Below are 17068 nucleotides of genomic sequence, written 5' to 3' on the forward strand. Positions count from 1 at the left end.
TTCTAAAAAAGCTGGAACAGGTGGCAAAAAAGACTGCGAAAGTTGAGGAATGCTCTATCAAACACCTGTTTGGAACATCCCACAGGTGAACAGGCTAATTGGGAACAGGTGGGTGCCATGATTGACTATAAAAGGAACTTCCCTGAATTGCTCAGTCATTCAGAATCAGAATCATCTTTATTTGCAAAGTATGTCCAAAAAACACACAAGGAATTTGTCTCCGGCAGTTGGAGCCGCTCTAGTACGACAAAAGACAGTTAATTGACAGAGAATGCTTTTGAGACATAAAGACATTGACAAAAAACAGTCACTGAGCAATAAAGGGTTGATAGTTATCTGGTAATGCCGGTACATTTTTTTTTTTTTTTTTTTTTTGACAATTGTGCAAAAAGATGCAAAGTCCTCTAGCACTTAGACCAGTTCGAAAGACTAATATTGCAATAGTCCGGTGCAATGACCATTGTGCAAAGGGCGCCGAGACTTCAAGCGAGTAGTGCGATAATCTGGGACAATGTTGATTGTGCAAATGTTGCAGATACTCCTCAGTCAGTGTACAAATGGAACAGATGCTACTCTGGCATGAGTGGCCAGTATTGGTCAACAACAGATATGCAAATAGTGCAGCGTGGCGAGACTACTACAGTGAGTGCACGAGTAATGTATAATTGGCCTCACAGAAATGTGACAACAAACTCAAGTCAAAAAATTGCCAGGATGTTGTAATGGAATTATAGGTTAGGTGTTTAAGAAGTTGATGGCAAGAGGGAAGAAGCTGTTGGAATGTCATGCATGTTCTGGAAGCATGCAAGTCCTCAAGGGTGGGTAGGGGGGTACCAACAATCCTTTCAGCAGTTTTGATTGTCCGTTGCAGTCGGAGTTTGGCCTTCTTTGTGGCAGCACCAAACCAGACTGTGATGGAAGAACACAGGACTAATTCGGTGATCGCTGTGTAGAACTGCCTCAGCAGCTCCTGTGGCAGGGCGTGTTTCCTCAGAAGGCGCAGGAAATACATCCTGTGCTGGGCCGTTTTGAGGACGGAGTTGATGTTGGTCGCCCACTTCAGGTCCTGAGAGACTGTAATTCACAAGCCAAGATGGGGCGAGGTTCACCTCTTTGTGAACAAGTGTGTGAGGAAATAGTCGAACAGTTTAAGGACAATGTTCCTCAACGTACAATTGCAAGGAATTTAGGGATTTCATCATCTACGGTCCATAATATCATCAAAGGGTTCAGAGAATCTGGAGAAATCACTGCATGTAAGCGGCAAGGCCGAAAACCAACATTGAATGCCCGTGACCTTCGATCCCTCAGTTGGCACTGCATCAAAAACTGACATCAATGTGTAAAAGATATCACCACATGGGCTCAGGAACACTTCAGAAAACCAATGTCAGGAAATACACTTTGGCGCTACATCCATAAGTGCAACTTGAAACTCTACTATCCAAAGCAAAAGCCTTTTATCAACAACATCCAGAAACACCGTCGGCTTCTCTGTGCCCGAGCTCATCTAAAATGGACTGATGCAAAGTGGAAAAGTGTTCTGTGGTCAGACGAGTCCACATTTCAAATTGTTTTTGGAAATTGTGGATGTCGTGTCCTCCGGGCCAAAGAGGAAAAGAACCATCCGGGCTGTTATGGATGCAAAGTTCAAAAGCCAGCATCTGTGATGGCATGGGGCTGTGTTAGCGCCAATGGCATGTGTAACTTACACATCTGTGAAGGCACCATTAATGCTGAAAGGTACATACAGGTTTTGGAGAAACGTATGGTGCCCTCCGAGCAATGTTTTTTTCATGGACGCCCCTGTTTATTTCAGCAAGACAATGCCAAACCACATTCTGTACGTGTTACAACAGTGTGGCTTAGTAGTAAAGGTGTGCGGGTACTAGACTGGCCTGCCTGCAGTCCAGACCTCTCTCCCATTGAAAACGTGTGGCGCATTATGAAGCGTAAAATACGACAACGGAGACCCCGGACTGTTGAACAGCTGAAGCTGTACATCAAGCAAGACTTGGAAAGAATCCACCTACAAAGCTTCAACGATTAGTGTCCTCAGTTCCCAAACATTTATTGAATGTTGTTCAAAGAAAAGGTGATTTAACACAGTGGTAAACATGACCCTGTCCCTAGCTTTTTTGGAACGTGTTGCAGCCATAAAATTCTAAGTTAATGATTAGTTGCTAAAAACAATAAAAGTTATCAGTTTGAACATGAAATATCAAGTCTTTGTAGTGTATTCAATTAAATATAGGTTGAACATGATTTGCAAATCATTGTATTCTGTTTTTATTTGTTTAACACAATGTCCCAACTTCATTGGAATTGGGGTTGTAGTTTACAAAAGCACAGTCAGGTGCCAATTTAGAGATTAGGTCGCTATATTTAGAAACGTTTTCGACCCCTCTAGCAACAATTTTTCCAAGATCCAAGTGGTGAATTGTATTTTATTTTTTCAAATGTTAATTTTTTTAATTGATTCAGGATCTTTCAGATTATAAAATGTCCTGTATTATACATATATTGTGTGTTTGCACACATTTTATGACAAAGGGGAAACATTTTGCAAAGAAAAAAAATATTAGCCTAATAGCATAGTTGCCTATGTTATATTTGAACGTTTTCAGAATTTATTTTTTTCTGTGGAAGTTGATGCAAGTTAATGTTTGTGGGGGGGAAAAAATAAATTTGAAAGCCTGTTTGGTATCACGAGGAATGAAGCAAATTCCAGAAGGGTAAAAATAACCAAAAGCTTTTGTCATTTGCTTTTTCTACAAGCAAAGCGGAAATGTGAAAAAAAAAAAGTGATTTTACTTTAAAGCCATATCACCTACGTCAACGTTGGTCATACATATAACCTGTCCTTACTACTGGACATATTTTCTGCCATTACCTTTCAACAGGACTTTTGGTACAGTGGAAATATATTTGCGTTTATCGAAACCCACTCCTGGTCAAGCAAAGCTACTGTGTGTGTGTGTGTGTGTGTGTGTGTGTGTGTGTGTGTATATATATACTGTATATGCTACATTTCATTTAACCTTGAGAACACATGATGTTCCCATGTCAATAAAATGACTCAATCGGGTTTGACGTCACTACACAGTTGATTTTAAGAGCAATGTTATTAAAATAACATCATGTCTATCCGCCCCCTTATTTTCCAGTGAGAGAGAATTTTTCTGGGAAAGTCTTTTCCACCCTAATCTCTCGTCAGCAATTTAAGTTTCAAGCCTCCACTTCTGCTGTCGGAAAAAAAGCTTTCCACCTTAAACTGACATTTCCAATCCTCCCCTTAGCTGGAAGTTCTTGGGGCGAGCCTGTCGGTCGGCGTTAGATGATCATTCCTGGCACGAAACGTCGCGTTGCGTTGCGTGGCAGTTCGGAAGCCGGAGCGTGGAACTTTTCCAGGCTTGGCAGGTACTGACAGGTGAAGTCCTTGCAGGAATTTTTGATATTAGGGTTGCCCAAAGTCTTGTCCAAAGGTAATTTGTGACCCGCTGCGCATTTTCTGCCCCGACGCATATTCTATCTAATACAAGGGTCCCGTGCTATATCGAGCTTCACCTAGTGAAACCCTGCTATATCGTAGATTTTTTTTGTGAAATGTATCTGCTTGCTTATCACAGAAATCATCACTAAATATAGGACAATAATAAAAAACTGCTTAAATAATGCCATCCATCCATTTTCTGAGTCGCTTCTCCTCACTAGGGTCGCGGGCGCGCTGGCGCCTATCCCAGCTATCATCGGGCAGGAGGCGGGGTACAACCTGAACTGGTTGCCAGCCAATCGCAGGGCATCTTAAATAATGATTCAATTCAAATGTCGCACAAATATTTAAAAAATACCTTCAGTAAATAAATGTTTGAAAACAAACTGGTCGACAGATTAAATGCAAATGTATGTACTTAAAATTTAAATACAACTGAACTGTTCTTAATAAATGTACAGTACTGGATTAAAAAGAATTTCTATCCACTGTTATGCACAGTTTTAACATTTAATTTGGTGATTCTTTTGCATACCACTAGATTGAGCCTGCACTTTGATAATCACTGATATACTGTACGGTATATTGTATATTGTATCTTTAAAAACATATTTAACTCCACAGTGTTTGCCCGCTATATTGCACTTCAGGGCACCATGGCTGAGGTGGTAGAGTGGTCGTCTCTGAACCCGAAGGTTGTGGGTTCGACCCTCAGCCGTTTGTGATCATATCGTGTCCTTGAGCAAGCTACTGAACTCCAAGTTGCTCCTGATGCTGCATTATCAGTATGTAAATGAGGAGAAAGTGTTAAGCGCTTTGAGGACCTTGAAGCTAGAAAAGTGAAACCCCCTTTAATGCTAATAAGTTTGCTTTGTCACCGATAACGCCAAGATAAGATTTAGACCGTTTTTTTTTCTCCTTTCAATAGGTTTACCTGTTTAGCATATGGCATATTGTACTGGTTTTAGCATGTTTCATTAACCAAAGGTGAAGTGCCCCCCTTTTCCTCTCATATTTCTAGTGGCCTTCAGTGGAAAAAGTTTGGACGTTGCGCTCAGTTGTGTTTTATGAATGGAATGAGGCTGTGTGATTCCAGGAATTGCAAGAAAATCAAAGTTGTAGTCATTCCAGCTGACTGGCTTGTAATAATACAGAATCACTTGAGGCTTTTAGTCTCGTGTGTTGCCAAAATGTGTTTACAGGGACCACCGGTGCTTAATCCCCTGCCAGGAAATCCGCCGACGCATGATATATATATATATATATATATATATATATATATATATATATATATATATATATATATATATATCGATTATTATTATTTTTTTTTTAAAGAGCTCAACACCTGTGACCCGCTTTATTCGCTTGTTTGTGTTCGCCCCTTCATCTGCTGAAATCTGCCACTAAAAAGTGTCCAAATCAGTCTATGGTTCCTCCTGATGGGGTCAGGTTGCTCTCTACAGGGCGTAAGAAGGGCACAGAGGCTCGGTCATATGCGGAAGAATCATATTTTACGGTTTTATTTTCAAAGATTAATGCTGGATCTGGCAAAGATGGCTGGTGTTGTGTTGAAACACAGGTCTTCTGAGTCCGAGAGCTTCCTGTCACTGACCTCCACCAAGGAAGGTTGCATTTCCATTGTTAGTAGCCAGGCCCGTACAATATATATATATTTAAAAAAAAAGAAGTAAGATTGCTTATATGCTATTATTATCTTACTTATTAGTATTTTGTTTTTACTTTTTTGGTGATGTCATTCTTATATTTTCGACATAAAGAGTAATTTAAAAAGCGCCTCCTATAACCTCCACCAAGGAAGGTTGTGTTTGCTTAGCCTTTTGTTAATTTGTTAGGACAGTCTCCCCTCCAATGAATTTTCTGGCGTAGTGGTGCATGGGCCAAGTTAGAATGTGGAAAAAATGTTAGTGTAGCTCTGATCTCTGATCTCACCAAGTTGACTGCTGTTGTGTTGAAACATGGTTCTGAATCAGGGACCTGATAATCCTAAACCTCCACCAAGGAAGGTTACGTTTCCAAAGCCATTTCTTTGTTTGTTAGTGGATAAGCTTGTGCAAACACTCAACCGACTTCCACTGAGTTTTATGGAGGGTTGGTGCGTAGGCCGTTAGAATTTGTGAAATTTTGGTGTCGATCTGGTCTCTGATCTCATCAAGATGACTACTATTGTGTTGAAAAATGGGCTTTCCAAATCCGGGACCTGATTATCCCTAACCTCAATCAAGTAAGGTTACGTTTCCATAGCTGTTTGTTTTGTTTTTTTTTTTTTAGTAGGCAGTCTCGTACAAGCCTTAAACTGACCTCCATTGAGTTTTGTGGAAGTAAGAATCCCTGAAATTTTGTTGCAGATCTGGTCTCCATTGTTTCAGTCAGTAATCCAGCACCCAGATGCCGTGTTGTTTTCCTGTCTTTTTGACCTGCCCTCCCGCTCTGCCTCCCATCAGTCTGTCACCTCCTCTCCAGCCCGTCTGTCTCTCCTCCCCTGAATGGCTGGTTTGTGTTTGCTTAGCGGAGCAGAGCGCCATGAGAAGGGGCTTCATTTTGAGGGTCCGTAGGGATTAAACCTCACGGGAGAACTAGATTGTGGTGTTGTGTGTGTGAGAATGTTTGGGTTTCCGGTCAATCAGGGCAGAGACAGGCAGGGGTCTCAAGACACATGATTTCAATTATGGTCCCCCACCTTTACTCCAGCCCTTCCTCCCTTTCACACTGTGTCTGTTTGACCTGAGGTACCATCACTAACCTCTTTCCCACAGGGATCCTGCAAAATTATTTTGCGCTGTAACAGAAGAGCCGATATTTTACGCCTTTGATTCAGAATCCGGTGAGACGTGAAATAGTTGTTAGACGACGACAATTGCTTTCAACACAAAGGGGAAGTGAGTGTCGGGTGTTAAACTTGAAACCCATATTCCACTTTCCGGTATTTCCTTGCACGCAGGCGGTTTCTCGTCTCTGATACGACCTCAGAAACTGGGGAATTGGCGAGTCGACGTCAACCTGCCCTTTTTGTGTTGGTACCTTTCACACAAAACTGTGACAAAGCAGATTTTGAGAGCTTGTGTGAAAAGTGCTACAGAGAGCCATTTACATCTATTTCATGCCCCTATCCCAGCATTGCGGAACATCCTGATACACAGGTGTTGTCCTTTCTCTGTCACAGCTTTGAAACTACCCCCAAGCGGAAAATTGGGACTTCCTTCACCCCTTTCAATGTTGTTTCACGCAGTGACCAGCTGTAACAGTCGACCCGGCATATCCGGGGGTACCCCCGCACCAAGCGGGGCTGGGGAATTCTGGAGTTGACTTTCACATAAACGACAATGCCTTATTGACTTTTTGACAGATATGTTTGAATTTGCAAAGGTCCTACTGAGTTCAACCACAGGAACCATATTGATTTTGAATGTGATTCTAGTGGTTATATCAGGTCATATTGGTTTTGAATCTCCTTACGCCATCCAAATATGACGACCTGGCCTGTCCGAATGATTGACGGGGTCTTCGAGTTGCTTTGGCCTGTTTTATTTTTCAAAGCGTCCATCTGGAGAGCACCGCGCGATAACGGGGAATATTTTTTATTTTTTTTTTCCAAGATGTAAACTTGCCGATGCGGAGGAGAGAAAGCTTCCAGAAAAGGTCTGATTATGGAGGACGTGTGTGTGTGTGTGTGTGTGTGTGTGTGTGTGTGTGGTCTAAGCAAGTGTCTTGACAGGATGAAATCCAGCTTTGTTGACGTGACTCATCTGAAGGCGCTGCGAAGCTACTCGTCCAAAAGTATTGGGACACGTGGTCGTTCCTCTGAAAACCGAGTTATTCTCCTCATTTTAAGATTTCGTTCTCAAAAAGACACGAAATGGACAAAAGTATTGGGACTTGGACGCGACAGGATCTTGTAGTGTCTGTGGGAATTCTTCAGACGACACCACGTGAACAGAAGCTTCGGGACACCAGATCGTTCACTGGAAATTGCATTTTTCTCTTGTTTTTAGGAATTGCCTCTGAAAAAGTAACTACATGGACAAAAGTATCGGGACAAGAAAACTACATGATGTTGGACCGTGTCTGGAAATTCTTCAGAAGACACTACAGTACTGTCGGGATGCCTGGTTGTACCACTGGACGTGGAGTTGTTCTCTCCTTTTTAAGAAATCTCTCTCAAAAAGACACAAAATTGAGAAAATATTTGGGACACGACCACTATACGATCTTGGCGGTTCTCTGTGGGGATTCTGCAAAAGACACCGTGTCAACAGAAGTATTGGAACATCTGGTGCTTTCTCTGAAAAATGAAAAATTATTTCTCAAAAAGTAACAATACGGACAAAGGTATTAGGACATGTCAACGACACAATCTCAGAGTGTCTGTGGGAATTCTTCAAAAGACGCTACGTGGACAAAGGTATTGGGACATCTGGTCGTTTCACTGGAAATTGAGTTGTCTGCTTCTTTTCAAGAATTATTTCCCAAAAAAGACATCATGTACACAATCTCGGTCGGAACGCGTCTGTGAGAAGTCTTCGGAAGATACAGGATCTGAGGGTCTGTCTGTAGGGATTTTCTTCTTAAAAATCTGCTCGGTGGGCAAAGGTATTTGGACGTTAGTCCCGCAGGAATTGAAAATAGGACATCACAGGTGGACATTTTGTCCACCTGTGATGTCCTTAATGGACTTTGCTTGTTATTTTGTGGTACCAAGTCCAATCAGGAGTTAACCTCAACCGAAACACTTTGACTGTGGTTGTGTGTAGGCGCGTGTGCATCTGTGCCTCATTAGTTCGCCGCATTCCTCCAACCTGCTACAGTTAAGCGAGAATGTTCGAGGTTTGCCTTCCACCGCAATGGAGGACGACACATTTTCTTTGCCATCATTTCTATTTGTTACAAAAAGGAAATATTAACCTATACTTGCAGTGTTTTTCTTCATTAACAAGTAATTTCTTTCTCCGCAGAACTTCCGGCCAATCACCAGCGGCTACACCAACTACAGTCGCAAGCCCTCATACACCCCCGAGCCCCAACCCCCGCCGCCTCAGCTGCTCCCCCAGCAGCACCATCAGCAGCCGCATCCCACCAACCACGTGCTCAACGGCGACTCCAAGACCAATAACGGCCACAGCTACGCGTACGGCAACGGCAACGGGCACGCTCAGTACAACAACCCGACTCCGCTGTACGCCCCCAACGGCAGCACCGGGGACCGATCCCTCCACAGCAAAATGGGAGGTCTCAGCCTGAGCGCCCCTCACAGGTGAGGACATGACCTGCACCTAACCCCACCATTTGGGATGATTTTCTTCACTTTTCACTTCCTGTAGATGCTCTAATCCTACGCTAATCATACCAGTACCCTAACCCTAACCGAAAGACTACTCTCTAGGACTAAACCTGACCTCCAACCCTACTCTAACATTAACCCGAACCCTTTAAAACCCAGTTCGGTGAATTCATAAATCTGTTTGTAGATATATTATCCATGTTTGAAGATAATTGCTGAACTTGTGCCAAGACTGAAAACTATGTACAATGTTGTAGCACTGAATTAAAACTGATCACCATTTCAGTTTTCCTCATTTTTGGGGTGTGGCTAAAACGACGCCGTGGGACGCACTTTGGAGTCCAGCATGAGTCGCCACTTCCACACTATTTAGGAATTTGAAGGCCTTCTTTCGCATTTGCGATGATCTGGCACAATTGCGACGTGCAGTTAGCTAGATTGCTATCCATACACCTTGAAAATACTTCTTCCCTTCAAATAGTCCGTTGGCACGACTGCTTTAGAGCGCCTTGTTGTCGGCCGTGTGTGCCCACACATCAAGCAGAGAAAGACGGAAGAGCGATGACGGGCAATTTTTTGGTTTTTCTTCTTTCAAGCCTGACTTGACAGACTTGAACGAGGCCTCATTTTCTATAACTGGCCATTTTTCACTTTCTTTTGTCGAAACATGTATGTAAACACGATCGTTAATAAATTAACAATTTAAATGTTGAACAATCAATTCAAATTAATCCATAAAATGTGTTAATTGCCTAGCCTTGTGCTGCTGTTAGCAGTTGGCAAACATGAGTGTGATGGACACCAGTGCAGGACTCCCCAAAATAATGTCCCCCCTGCCCCATCTTGTCTTTTCTAGCCCCGAACCTCCCGCACCCTCTCCCGTCCAGAGCCGCAACGGCGTAGACATGCAGTCGCACGTCTACAAGATGCTGACGGACTATGAGGAGCCCTCCTCGGAGCCCAAGCAGTCCGGATCCTTCAAGTACCTGCAAGGGATCCTGGAGGCCGAGGATGGCGGTAAGTAGCTTTTTAACACAACATAGCCCCTTTTCCAATTTTTACATATTAATATAGAATTTAAAAAAAAAATTGAGTTTTGTCTCAAACATTAAAATAAATTTAAAATAAATAAATGTATGTAGAAATATATATTTTACATGGCAATCTTTGATAAAATATAAAAAATAAGTATAATTACATTAAAAACTTCATTAGAATTAAGTAATTTCTTCAATAATTAAATAAAAAAGGTAAATTAAAAAAACTTTTTGGAAAAGACAAAATTAAAATGGCTGTCTTCCCTGAAATATAAAATGAACATTATTACAAAATCAAATTCAAATCCAGTCTTATCTGAAATGTAAAAATTTTGAAAACATAAATCCAATTGAAATCTCAGTATTTTCCCAAATAATTAAATTTAAAACGTAACAAACATTTTTTTTAAAATAACATTAAAATTGTAGGCTTATCTGAAATATTTTTAAACAATAACTACATGGCAGGCTTCTCTCAAATATTTAAATTTAAAAAAAATTTTTTTAAATCATAAACACATAAACACATTACATTTTAATGCAGTCCTCTCTCATATATTAAAATAAAACAAAAACATTCCACAACACAAATAAAATGCAGTCTTGTCTCAGATATTAATTCTTATAAAACCATTTGAATGCATCCATCTCTCCAATAATGACTTTCTTTTTAAATACAGATAAGTGCTTTGCTTTTTTGTATGAAATTCCTGTAATTTCTCATGAGAAAGAATTCTTATGATTGTTCCATAACAATGCGATACCCGAGCTGCAGCGTTCGTCAGACGCAAGACGACGAGCACCTGGGCAAGAAGACCTTTTGCGTGTCTGGGCATTAATCACATAACGACATCGTAAATCCTCGCTTGGTTCATCCGTCTCGCTGACATAGTTTTCCTTTTATAGAAGGACGCAGTAAAGAGAGGGAAAACATGGAGGAGGAGGGGGGGAGGGTGGGAGGAAGACGAGGGCTTTTCAAATAGCTCAGATAAGGAGGGGGAAACAACGATTTAGGACAATAAAGTGAGAAAAATGTCCTGTCCGACCGGAATTCCCACAGCTGCAAGCGTTTAATAATACCTAGGCATTGCTATCTTTGTAAAGGCAGGGAGGATTTAGGACGAAAATATTCACGATGGAACATGAAGTGAGAAAAATGTATATAATTATAATTTTCACTTGTTGAGAGCAATTGATGGCTACTTACTACTACGATTTTTTATTTTTTATTTTTCACCTAAAGTTTAAAGATGCAAATGCTTAATAATAACCAGGCGTTGCTATCTTTGTAAAGGTCGGAATGATTTAGTGCGAAAACATTCACAAAGGACAATAAAAAGGGGAAATTGAGAATTGCAATTCCCACTGGTTGAGTACAAGTGATAGGTTGTGCATACTCACGACTATATTTATTGCTGCCAAAGTTTGAAATATTAAATCATAACTAAGCAACAGTATGTTTCTAAAAGTCCAATTTTTAACGTAGGTCTTGTGTTAGATCAGTCCAATGTGTACCTAATGAAGTTGACATACAGTAACTAGTGTGACTGCATTCGTGAAAACAGATACTATGAGTTCATAGTTTGACTCCATAATGCACATGGTGGCTGTCCGGGTGGTGGATAAAGTCCGTCATGTTGACTGACAGGTTGAGACCCCACTGAGAGAAGGATTGATCCTTTGAGGGGCTTTTGGAACCAAAGCAAACACCAGTGTTTGATTTACTGGAATTCTACAGACTCCTGGAGATGACTGCTCCAGTTGGAGGGACAAGACTGCACCGAAAAAACGGATCCATTCTCCATCCGGGAAATTATGAACAGTTCCAAATACCAGTCAGTGTTAGCACGAAACCTTCAGGCTTCTGCTAGAAAGCCAAACAATGTCAGGAAAAGCCTACTAGAACAGCTGAATTTGATTTGTGGTGAATCACAGGGCCTTTAACTGCTGACTGAGTTTGTATGTGATTGGATAATACTGAACACAGCCGCATCCCCAGGCTGTAACCACGTAACTGCAACTGTACAGCAAACCAAGATTTGTATTGAATTGATTGATTTAGTAACTGGTTGACCCTCCTTTGGCAGCAATAACCTCAACCAAACGTTTCCTGTAGTTGCAGATCAGACGCGCACAACAACGATCAAGATGAATTTTGGACTATAGCTCTTTCCAAAACGATTGCATTATCAGCAAGATTCCTGTGACGCCTGCTGTCAATAGTTCTCTTGAGGTCATGTAACGTACTTGCCCTTCACGAAAAGATTTCATGAATTCACATCACAAAAACCTGGAATTTGAACAGGGGTGTGTAGACTTTTTGTATCCACTGTAGCGAGCTGACACAGCTCGCGCCATCACGCCGCGTACTAGAACAGCTGAACGCACGCGATCGAAACACGGTTGACAAAGAATCCCACAAAAGGGGTTTTCCATGAGAATGTGTTTTGACTTTCCAGACGTATCAAAGCAGCGTCAGCTCTTCAGACATAACGAGCCTCCCTTCTGATAGCACAAGCATAAAATACTCCCGCTGATAGGCGAAGACATTCATAGAGACTGGAGTGAACGCGGCGCAAGCGCGGCGTCCTGGCAGGCCTTTCCGGTGATTGATGGTCCGTTTCACGTGGCGTGCCGAGCGGTTTGGATGTCATTCGAGACGCGAAACCCGAGCATGTAGCCCAATGTTTGCGCTCAAGGGCCACATTTTAATTTTGAAAACGGACAGATGGGCCAAGTCGTTAGTGCTACATATGAAGTCATCCAAAAAAAAGTTTTTAAATAACCAAAGTTTAAATGTCTGTGTAAAATATGTGAAATGGTGGATTTTAACAATGAAACAAAAGCAATTAATTCTCAAGTTTTAATTGTATTATTTATAATCAATTTAAGGATATATATAATTCAACATTTTGTAATAAAAATAAAATGTGAAATGCATATGTACAATTGTTTTACCTACATTTATAATAATTACAATGTATAAATAAACCAAATATTTCATAAAATAAATGAATAATAATTAGATTTTAAATGTATACAGTATATGAAATTGTTCAGTTAATGTTTTGTTATTAAATAAAATAACCAATGATTTAATACAACACATTTAAAAATGTAAAATCTATGTATTTTTTATTTTACTATCATTTATTTTATTTTTATATTAAATAAAAAGGTTTATGTACTGTTACAGTATAGTGACATTGTTTATTATATTTTTTCTTGTTTTATTTACAATTATTTAATTTAAAAAATATATATTTTACTAATAGATTTTTCTTGTATTATTTACAACAAATAAATTAACCAATTATTTACTCAAATCAATGTAAAAACATTTCAACTTAATGTAAATTGTTTTTACAATGAATTAAGAGATTTTTTTATTTTATTTTACTAATATTTTTTTTTTCTTTTATTAAAACATGTTTTTAGGCGGGTCCCCGACAGAGAGGATGAGGAACCTGAAGTCTCCCGTCCGATCCCCGGTCCCCAAGCTGGGAAGCCCCATCCCGAGTGGCGTGTCGGGCCTCCAGAAGCTCCCACAGTGTACGCGCTGCTCAAACGGCATCGTGTAAGTACGCTCACGCTAACCACATTAGCGCTCTACATTCGCACGCAAGTGTAAAAAGAAGTGAAGCTTTTTAATAGTTATAAAAAAAATAAGAATAAAATAGTCTAGTTTAAAGTTGACGACAAATTCCGACTTTTTGTTTTTTTAAATCACCTTCTTCCTTTAACCTCTTGTCTCCCCCCCCCCCAAAAAAAGCACCCAAAACAGTGCAGTTAATTGCAGTCGTTCTTAATGTCCATTTTAATCCTTTACTCCATTAAACCAGTACATATCAAAGTGTGTTACATCCGCTCCCTCTAGTGGTATACAAAATAATAAATGGCCAAGCACCTATTCAGTTTTTTTAGTGCTTTAATCTTTAAGAACTGTTTGTTTTTTTAAACTTATATTTAGGTGCCATTTTTATTTAGCTTTTATGTGCACTACATTTTAATGGATTTTTTTTTTTTTTTTTTCAAGTTCAAAGCTAAGTATTTTTATTTGTTTTCGTTGTTGTTGGTACTTGCTTGAAACCACTGCCTCAAACAAAGGACTTCACTCAGTGGGGTTGACATGCACCAACAGGTAAAACGACCCAGGAAGTTGGGTCTTATTCATCAATGAAATCATGAAAACACACACACGCGTACACAAAACATGTGAATACAAAAGGTGGTACCCAACCCTCCTGCTTGTAAAAGCTTGTGAGGTCCCGTGAGGCAGTGATGTCATTGCCGTGCATGAGCTATGAACAAGGAAGTATTATAACACACACACACACACACACACAAAGGCATTGCATGCTTTAAGCTACTCTAAGAAAAATGTCCTTAATATAGCAGTGGATAAAAGCATAATCTTAACATTTATGCATTTGCAGGTAGGGGATGGGAAGAGTACAGTGGATATGAAAAGTCTACACACCGCTATTCAAATGCCAGTTGTTGTTTTTTTCTTTTTTCATATAATTTATAAAATAAGATCAATGATTTGAAAACTTTTCCCACCGTTGTTACCGTTTACCTGTAGAACTAAACTAAAAAAAAAAAAAACTTTTCCAGAATGGACGTAAAAATAAACGGCTGCGATAATGTGGTTGCGCAAGTGTCCACTCCCTCTTATAACTGGGAATGTGGTTGTTTTCAGAATTAACCAATCACATTCAGTCTCATTTGAAATGGTAGTCAGACACACTTGCCACCAATTAAAGTACCTTTGATTAACCCCAAATAAAGTTCAGCTGTTCTCGTCGTTTTTTTTTTCCCCCCAACATTTTTTCACTTAGTTAGTAACAGTTACTTCATTACAGTTACTGAGTTACAAACTGGTGATGTCCATAATTAACCAATCACATTTCAACTCAATTGAAATGGGAGTCAGAAGTTAAAGTGCCTCTGTTTACCCCAGAATAAAGTTCAGCTGTTCTAGTAGACATTTCCTGACTTTTTTTTAATTTATTTATTTTTGCTCCTCCAGCATAAGCCTGAAAGTTTTTACCCCTGTAAATTGCATTTTGACATGTTTTTAAGCAGAATTTTGACATGTTTCTCACCCTCTACATTTGGATTTATTTTCATAGTCTCAGCTACTTTTTTTACATATTTAACCCTCTCGACGTTCCCCTCCAGGGGCACCATCGTGAAGGCCCGCGACAAGCTCTACCACCCCGAATGCTTCGTGTGCGACGACTGCGGCACCAACCTGAAGCAGCGCGGCTACTTCTTCATCGAGGACAACCTGTACTGCGAGACGCACGCCAAGGCCCGCGTGCAGCCTCCGGAGGGCTACGACGTGGTGGCCGTCTACCCAAACTCTAAGGTGGAGATTGTGTGAGGCGACCGGAGGAAGACACTGAGTACGCGTGTGTGCGTGGACGTTTTGGCGAAGGGCTTTCTAACACTCCATTGTACCTTCAGTTTGTATTTGGTGTTTGGGGAACGTCACTTTTTCCTCTTTGTAGCAGCGATGCATCACAGGTGTGTGTCACTGAGAGCACCGGTGGAATGTCAGCGTGTTGTTTGGCTGAACTCTAACCCCAGCTAAACGGCTCCATATGCAAGCATGCCAGCTCCACCTTTGCAAATGTAAACAAAAAAAAATCCACAGGAGAAAGAAAAGAACACTTTTCAAATTCTTTTTAGCCGCGTTTCCCAGGCTGTGTTTACCCGACAGGCTTCGAGTGACACCCATTACTAAACATGCGGAAAGCGATCCCGATCAAGACTGGAAAAAAAATGGTCAATTCTAGCTATGAAATAGTCATTGTAATACATTGGTGCCTTGCGTTTTTGACACATTTTTTGATTCACTTCAATGGACATTGCTGCTCACCTTCTGGTGAACACGTCTTGGTCATCTGGGGGCAGTATAATGCAGACATACGGATATAGACCACATGGAGATGAGATGTCTTAGCTCCTCAGCCAGCAGCAGTAATATGAATGCTTCGTCGCAGAGGATAAAGAATACATGCCTGTGAGTATTGCTAGATTATCCGTGGACATCTATGACTCCACTGATTGTGTTCGAATAGCCATTGCTTAAAGGGTTATAACACCACAACCGTTAGCCCGTCAATGGCATTTTGCATTGTTTGTTAGCATTAAGCTGAACAGACTAATCTAAAGCAAAGCTATTTGGTTGTTTTAAATGCATAACGTCTCATCGTCTTTGTTTTATGTTTCGTTTGACGAGTAAACTTCAACTGGGAGTGGCATTAAACAGCTTGAAGTCTCTTTTTGTGAAGAATTGTTTTCTATCTGCTAAAGTGCTGCTGGCTGTGAAGCAAGTTGAGTTGAGTTCACTGCCACCATAAGGCGCTCGTATCGCAAACGTTTTATCACAAGTCGAAGCAAACAATCAGCTGGACGACGGCCTTTATATCCAAACACTCATAAGTCGGGTCACTCGTATCTCAAGGCACCACTGTAGATAAAACTATACAAGAAATAAATTAATAACAAATAAATAAAAATAGTCAAGTTTGGGGACCTAACAAAATTGATGTCATCCATTTTTTTCAATGAAATCTACTTTTATCATAAAATATGAGAACTTTTTTTTAGAGTGCAATTGTAAATGTTGAAAAATGTATATTGTCGCCACACTACACTTTTTTTGCTGTTGTATATATATAACACCTTCTCCTGTACTTTTCTAGATTTCTCTTCAATACGTCTTCTCATTTTGTTTATTAACTTATTGTTGTGCCAACACTCTCAACACACACAAAACTGTTCAAAAATAACAGTGCAAACATTTGAGAACCAGTTATTGTGCTGTAATAATTAGATTGTGAATAATAATACGAATAATAAGGCTTTATTATATGTGGAGTCCCTCAGGGTTCCATCGTTCATGTGCCTGAACGCACCCCCTGTTGATGTCATTCACTTGCCAACTGCCTTTTTTTCTGGATTGTTTTGACTTCATTAAAAGATTTGATTAAAAAGTGTGTTTCTTTTGTATACACAATTATTTAACAGTATGATCCAAGGCTAATATGTGAATTTATATTTGTATTGTTTGTGTTTTCTGTTGAGTTATGTTTGCTTTTTCTAAATTCCAAAATGTTCCTAAATTTATATTTGTATCTTAAAGTATACAAAAAAAGTACTGCTTCCCACAAATGTTTTAACTTTTTTTAAATTGAATTTAAAAAATGTACACCACAAATTAGACTT

General features: G+C 40.1%; 1 protein-coding gene across 2 annotated transcripts in view; it reads left to right on the plus strand.

Moving 5' to 3' along the window:
- pdlim4 (PDZ and LIM domain 4) overlaps nt 1-16806 on the plus strand; it is a 41416-nt gene extending 24610 nt beyond the window's left edge. For both annotated transcript variants that reach the window (XM_061702763.1, XM_061702764.1), the window contains 4 exons: nt 8467-8765; nt 9649-9809; nt 13268-13406; nt 15014-16806. In XM_061702763.1, the coding sequence (XP_061558747.1) occupies nt 8467-8765; nt 9649-9809; nt 13268-13406; nt 15014-15218 (804 nt within the window). In that variant the 3' untranslated portion in view covers nt 15219-16806. The remainder of the gene's footprint in view (nt 1-8466; nt 8766-9648; nt 9810-13267; nt 13407-15013) is intronic.
- Nucleotides 16807-17068: the final 262 nt, after the last annotated feature.

The sequence above is a fragment of the Phycodurus eques genome, chromosome 17 (genome assembly GCF_024500275.1).
Source record: "Phycodurus eques isolate BA_2022a chromosome 17, UOR_Pequ_1.1, whole genome shotgun sequence".
Classification (NCBI taxonomy): Eukaryota; Metazoa; Chordata; class Actinopteri; order Syngnathiformes; family Syngnathidae; genus Phycodurus; species Phycodurus eques.